General features: G+C 36.2%; 1 protein-coding gene across 1 annotated transcript in view; it reads left to right on the top strand.

The window, feature by feature from the left end:
• The window catches only part of MRPL39 (mitochondrial ribosomal protein L39), a 24070-nt gene that overhangs the window by 12142 nt on the left and 4243 nt on the right, over positions 1–7685 (top strand). The window contains exons 6-8 of the mRNA XM_008591442.1: positions 946–1058; positions 3793–3858; positions 4768–4921. Coding sequence (XP_008589664.1) covers positions 946–1058; positions 3793–3858; positions 4768–4921 — 333 coding nt within the window. The remainder of the gene's footprint in view (positions 1–945; positions 1059–3792; positions 3859–4767; positions 4922–7685) is intronic.

The following is a 7685-nucleotide window of genomic DNA, read 5'->3' as shown; positions in this document are numbered from 1 at the left end:
AAAAAAAAAAAAAAAAAAAAAAAAAAAAAAAAAAGTTCATGGAAGGATGCATGTTATCTTTTAACTCCATTTTTCCATGAACTTTTTGAAAAGCTTGCGAATATTTTGTATAGTTTCAGTGATGATGTTACATTTCTAGTGAAATTTTGTGAATCATGAAAACAATATTTTTTTCCTCATGTGTCTTAGTGTGTTTTATGCTGCTATAACAATATCACAGGCTGGGTAATTTATAATGAATACAAATTTATTTGGCTCGTGGTTCTGGAAGCTGAGAAGTCCAAGATTGAGGAGTTACATCTTATGAGGGCCTCTTGCTACATCATAACATGGTAGAAAGCATCACCAGGGTAAGAGAGAGCAAGAGATTGAAATTGCGGCTTCAAGCCTTCTTATAACTGGCATTAATCACTTCATGAGCGTGGAGTCTTCATGACCTAAATACCTCCCATCAGGCTCCTCCTCCCAACACTGTTGTACTGGGGTTTAAATTTCCAGCAGTGCTTTTGCGGGGACACATTCAAACCATAAATTTAATGCACATAGTTTTATTCATAGTGTAAACACACTTTTATGTCTTGTTATTTGTTTATTAGCATTTCTACTTGTTGCATCATAGTTTTGATAATCATTTATAGGGCCGTATAATTTGGATGAAATATTTATTAAAATTTATTTGTAGGATTATCTTTAATAATTATTATTAATAGGGACTGATATCTTAATTACAGGTAAGTTACAAGTTTTATAGTTTGTAGAGTTGGGAGAATGTTTATGGTCTAAATATTCAGTTGTTGAAATTAATAATCTCACCTAACAAACTTTATTTTGCTTTTTGTTTTAGTTGGATTCATAGTACTAAGCATACAATTTTATCTTCTCTGGCTTATGGAGAAATGCTTTTAAGTGAATTGATAACTAATGATTAATGCTTTCATTTTTAAGGAGAACCTACGTTCTTTCACAAAAGATGCTCATGCTTTAATTTATAAAGATCTTCCATTTGAAACTCTGGAAGTTGAAGAAAAAGTGGCATTAGAAATATTTCAACACAATAAGTAAGTTTTGGCTTCCTTTAGAGCAAATTAAACTTCCCAAAATAAGATGTAATGAAGAAAATCCGGCTCTTAAGAATTTTTATATTTAATGTACATATTGATACCATTTTATTTTCTGCTATAAGATCTCTTTTTCTGCACCAGCCTATTTACTTTTGTTCATCTCTTTGTTTATTTCACTGAGAAAAATGTTCCCCAACCCCCTTGGTAATTTTCTCACTTTGTTTTACTTCTCATAGGCCAGCCCTTCTCTTTATATCAACATAGTGGTATGTTTCCCCTTTTTCTTTCCCCTGTGAAGTGATAACATACGTTAAGTAACCATTTTGTGCACTTGGCAGCCTTCTCTTCCCATCCTCTTTAAATGAAAAGGATAAGATTGGAAATGCAAGCAGTTTGGAAGGGAGCTAACAGCTGAAGTAAAATGTTTATACAGGCAGGTCTCAGTCTTCCACATGTGAATTATCTGTTTGATGGATTTTCTTTGTTAACATTTAAAATGCTTCCAGGTTTCTCAATTCCATTTCTCACCCAGAAAACTTCCAGTTCACCTTCTCCTAGTTGTAAGAACATACACCAAATTTTAATATTAATCTAACAGAAAATTAGAACTAATTAGAGAGAGAAATCTGTGCTACAGAAAAATAGCATAGGTACTATATAGTCTGAAGCCAAAATATGCACCTGCAGATTGTTAAAGTTTACAGATTAGAATTCAGATCACAAATTCTCATAGGATAGTTTACCGTAGATATATTTTTGGGGTAGTTCAGTAGAGTCTCCTCAACTCGTACTCCAGCTTGGCATTTCTCAAAGCCTCATAATATTTTCCATAAGAAATTAATTGATATGCTGAAAAATGAGTACCGTGTTCAACTGAGTTTGAAGAACAGTGACATAAAAAAATGTATTGATTGCTCTCTAGGGTGTCCCAAAGTGGATATAGAAAACTGTATTTTCCAAATGTATTAGCCCATTTTTAGCATATCCTGCAATCCAAGTACTTAGAAAGCAGTAGTAATATACTATTTTACCTTAACTAGAGTATAGATAGTACTGTAGAACAAAACCACTGTTTATAGCATTGATTCTATAAGAAAATTCCTTAGATTACCAGAACATATCAAGTCAACCTTTGTGTCAAAAGTCAATCACACATACTGTCCAATAGAAATATAATATGAGCCATCTATATAATTTAAAATTTTCTAGTAGCTACATTAAAAAAAATCAAAAGAAAAGGTGCAGTTTAATCGAATTTATCTAAAATGTTATTTTAACATGTAAGCAATAATAAAAACTTATGATTTTATCATTAAATATTTTTTGTTTAATGATATTTTATATCATTTTTCATAATAAGTCTTGAGAATCTGGTGTGTATTTTACATTTGAGGCATCTTTTAATCAGGAATAATCTGTAGCTCTATTATTGGACAGTGTACTTTTGACTTCCATTCTGTGTACATTGATATTTCCCTTTCCCCCATTTAACTGTCAAAGTCTGGTAGGGGCTTCTGGGACCTAGTAACTTAGTTGAGTGTGTGATGGGAGGAAGGGGATAGTTTTGGGACAAATTTGAGAGGACAGAGAGTGTTGGATTATTGAAGGTGGGCCAGAGATTGGGTCTTTCCACTGCAGGGGGAAGGGTGGGAACTTTTGATAGTTTTGGCTCACAGGGGACAGGAGCATCTCTTAGAGATGGCAGAGGATGGACAAGTATTCAGGGAATTGACCCCTTCAGTAATGCACAGGGGGCTCTGGAAGAAGGGATATGGCAGTCAGTGGAAATTTTTGCATAAACCAGTGCTTCTCAACCTTGTCACATCGTTGTGTGCACACATGTGTGTCCAGGCATGTAATATTTGCTTAGCGCACTGGAGTAAACAGACAAAGCTCTTAGTAGTAAGTGATAAAGTCATGATTTGAACCTGGGCTGTGTGTTTCCATCTATGCTTTTAGCTAAACTGACAGAATCAGGTAGCTTTGAGAGACATTTAGGTAGTAGAATTGGCAGGGCTTGGTAATGAATTGGATGTAGGGAGTATAGTGGGAGAAGGAGGAATCAGGGAAATCTAGGTTTTTTATTTGAGTACATGGGTGGTTAGTGGTATCATAATCAGGAAATTCAGGAGGAAGAACAAGTTTGGGTGTGGAAAGGGGGATTATTTGTTCACTTTGCTAATTTGGGGGTTTAAGATGCTTGTGGAACCATCCTTGTGGGTGTCCAGAAGGGTCTTGGATGTACAGTTTGGGGCTCAGAAGAGGTGGGTGGGTTAGAGTCAGAGGCGTGGAAGAAACAAATGCGTAAGTGATAGCTAAAGCTTGCAAATCAGGGAGCGAGCCTGGGGAGGATGCTTAGAGCGAAAAGAGGATCTTGGTCTAGGATAGAATCCTTAAAGGGTAGAGAAGACAAGATTGGCTTAGAAGGCAGTAGGGAAGGCCAATGAAGCCTGTGGAAAGAGCACATTGAGAAGTGGAAGTGAGTAGTGGTGTGGTGTTAAGAAAATGAGGACCGAAAAGTGTTTACTGGGTTGGCATCAAGCACGTGCCTGTGACTCTAGCAAGACCAGTTTGGTGGAGTTGTAGGGCCTTGGCCAGATTAAAGAGAGGTGAGAAAGGGGAGGCTCGAAATGTAAACCATTCTCAAAAAGTATGGCGGAAGAGAAAGGGAGGTATCTTTAAACACCTTTTTGTGTATTTAGTTAAATTTTTTTTCTTTGCTGCTTTTCAGGTACAAAATAGATTTCGTAGAAGAGAAGGCATCTCAGAATCCTGAGAGAATAGTCAAGCTACATAGGTAAGTAAAATAGGCTGCTATGTTAATTTAGAGTAAGACCTATTAGCTTTATTGTTAGCTGAGTGAAGTGTATCTTATTTTGTTTTTACTACCTTATTTTCTGTTGCTTTGTTCATTGTTTTGATATGGTGATAAATGGAAGCTTTAAATTATCTTCGGGAGCAGCTATGATTTCTGTTCCTCATTTTATTGTTTGTTATTTTTATTTCAAGAGTTGAAAACCATTGTTTAAAAAATGTCATTTCAAGAGTTAATTTTGAAATTGGGCAAGCTGGTCATGTTATGAATTGAACATTACAGTTCATGTATGTACAGAAATATGAATATTGACTAATTAGTTATTTCTTATGTTACACATAAGTAAGTTAAACTGCTATGTGCTTTCTGACACATGGATGAGAAAGGTACACTGCTTATGTTGAGATCCTTCCATGGGGAGCAAGTTCCAAGACAATGTATTATGCAGAAATGACTTCATGGCCTGGATCTGTTTTCTCAACCTCATGTTTTCTTGATTTGGACTTAACTTTTTTCCTCTAGGAAACTGCTCTTTGTTTCTGGACACAATCCGTTCTACATACTAAATTCTAAACTCTGTTTTAATGGGTCATTATAAGGTTGTAGGTTATCAGTTTGAGGCTATTGGATCTACATAGCATTATATGTTCCATGACTCCTAAGAAATGTTTAGATTTATATCAATGCTAATTCAGAAAAAGGTTCACTTGTAGTGTCTTTACTTGAGATCATTATATCAGGGCTTGTTAGAGATTGAATTGAGCCATATAGAATGTTCTTGATTAGGACTATAGCAGCAAAGACAATGAATAGTTTAAAAAAATTTTTTTTTTCCAAACTATTACAAATGATTTGATGATGAGGTTTTCTTTATTTTAAAAATCAAATCAGAATTGGTGACTTCATTGATGTGAGTGAGGGCCCTCTTATTCCAAGAACAAGTATGTGTTGCCAGTATGAAGTGTCAGCGGTTCACAATCTTCAACCCACCCAGCCAAGTCTTATACGAAGATTCCAGGGTCTCTCCTTACCCATTCACTTAAGGGTAAGTAAAGCTTAAAGTTCCACTTCCAGTTTGGGTGTAGATATGATTCTGGACTTGATTTACCAGTTTGAAGGAGATACATTTTAATTCTCTCTAAGTTGTGTGACACTACAGTATTTTATAAACTCAGGTTTATGATTAAAAACAAATTTTCCTAGGATGTAAACAGGTAATTGTACAGATAAAATTGTACAAATTAAATCAAATTGAGATAGTATTTTTAATTTTTCAAATTAACATAGATGAGGGTGCATTGAGGGGGTATTGGTGTGCATGTTGGTAAGACCTTTCAGGAACACCTTTCGGCCTTACATTTGCATGTTCTTCCCCCTAATTATAGTGATCTGTTCCCAAGACCCAAAGCCTATCACTTTTTACATTGCTCTCACCCCTTGCTAATCCTTTTTTTTTTTATTTAAACTTTTGAGTTTTGAAATAATTATAGTTATGAGAAATAATAAAGAGAGATCCTTTGTACCTTTACCCAGTTTCCCCAGTGGTAATATCTTGCAAAACTAAAATACATTATCACAACCAGGGTATGGACATTGATCCAGTGAAGATACAGAACAGTTCCTTGACTGCAGGGATCCCTCATGTTGGCCACCCTCATTTCCATCCCCTTCTCTCTGCAGCCCCCACCCCCCTGCCTCCTTACTTCTGCAACTACTGATCTGCTCTCCATTTCTTAAATTTTGTCATTTCAAGACTGTTATACGAATGGGAACAAACAGTATGTTTGGAATTTCTTGGAGTTGGCATTTTTCACTCAGCATAATTTTCTGGAGATTTATCCAAGTTGTTGTGTGTATCAATAGTTTATTCTTTTTATTGCTGAGTAGTATTCCTTGGTATGGATGTACCACGGTTGGATTAACCATTCCCCCAATGAAGCACATCTGGTTGTTTCCACTTTTTGGGTATTATGAATAAAGTTGCTATGAAATTTGTGTACAGGCTTTTGTGAATATACATTTTCATTTCTGTGGGATAAACGTTCAGGAGTGCAATTGCTGGATCATATGGTGGGTGTATGTTTATTAGTATTTTAAGAAACTACCAAACTGTTTCAGAGTGTCTGCACCATTTTACATTCTTACCAGCAATGTGCGAGTGATCAGTTTTTTCATATCCTTGCCAGCATTTGAATACAATTTTTAATTTTAGCCATTCTGATGGGTTTGTAGTGATTTCTCATTATAGTTTTAATTTGCATTACCCTATTGGCCAGTGGCGTTGAACCTCCTTTTTTGTGCCTATTTGTAATCTGTATATCTTCATTGGTGAAATGTCTGTTCATGTCTTTTGCTCATGTTCTACTTGGATGGTTTACTCTTTTACAGTTGAGTTTTCAGCGTTCTTTAGGTTCTAGGTTCTAGTCCTTTGCTACATATATAGTCTGCACATTTCTCTGTGTCTGTAGCTTGTCTTTTCATCCTCTTAACAGCTTTTTGCAGAGCAGAAGTTTTTAATTTTAATGAAAGTTTATCTAATTTTCTTTTTTTTTTTTTTAAAGATGACCAGTAAGGGGATCTTGACCCTTGACTTGGTGTTGTCAGCACCATGCTCACCCAGTGAGCTAACCGGCCATCCCTATATGGGATCCGAACCCGTGGCCTTGGTGTTATCAGCACCACACTCTCCTGAGTGAGCCACGGGCTGGCCCTCAAATTTTCTTTCTATGGAGTGTGATTTTGGTGTCAATTCTAAGAACTCTTAGTCTAGCCCTAGATTCTATTTTTGTATTTTTTCCTAAAAGTTTTATAGTTTTACATTTACATCTGTGGTCCATCTTGAGTTAATTTTTGTACAAGGTGTAAAATTTAGGTTGAGGTTCATTTTTTTGCCTATAGATGTCAGATTGCTCTAACACCATTTGTTGGAAAGGCTGTCCTTCCTCCATTGAATTATTTTTGCATCTTTGTAAAAATCAGCTGGGCGTATTTGTGTGGGTCTCTTTCTGGGTTCTGTGTTTTGTCCCATTAGTCACATTTGGCCATCTCTACACCACTACCACACAGTCTTGATTACCATAGGTATAAATAGGCCATGAAATCTGGTAGAGTAATTTCTCCCATGTTATTATTCTTTCTCAAAATTGTTTTAGCTATTCTAGTTTCTTTGCGTTTCCATTTAATTTTAGGGTACTCTTTTCTGTGTTGACAAAATCTTGGCATTCTAGTAGGAATTTCATTAAACCTGCATAGCAGTATAGGGAGAATTGATGTCTTTAATATGGTGAGTCTTCCAATCTATGAACTTAGTATCTTCTGTCATCTCTTTCATTTTGTAATCTTCAGCACACGTCCTTTACATGTTTGATTTTTCTCCACATACCTTCTTCCTTTCCTAGCCGTCTCTGTTTCAGTAAATGGCAACATCATCTACCCGTCTGTTTGAGGCAATCCTTCATTCTCCTTCCCTCATAGCCACGCCCCCATTTCATCAGTCAGCAAGTCCTTTCAACTCTTAACTCTAAAACATAACCTGAATCTACCCACTGCACAGTGTCTCATTTACTGCTGCTTCCTTTATCCATGTGCCTCTTTCTCTTCACACTGAAATTGCTTTCACTCTTGCACTCCACAGTGCATTCTCTACTTAGTAGCCACAATGGTCTTTTTTTTGGGCGGCTGGCCAGTATGGGGATCTGAACCCTTGACCTTGGTGTTATAACACCGCACTAGAACCAACTGAGCGAGCCAACTGAGCTAACCAGCTGGCCCCCACAATGATCTTTTTTTTTTTTTTTTTTTTTTTTTTT

The sequence above is a fragment of the Galeopterus variegatus genome, unplaced genomic scaffold (genome assembly GCF_000696425.1).
Source record: "Galeopterus variegatus unplaced genomic scaffold, G_variegatus-3.0.2 Scaffold6917, whole genome shotgun sequence".
Lineage (NCBI taxonomy): Eukaryota > Metazoa > Chordata > Mammalia > Dermoptera > Cynocephalidae > Galeopterus > Galeopterus variegatus.
Note: the sequence above shows the minus strand (reverse complement) of the source record. Positions and strands in the feature narration are given on the sequence as shown.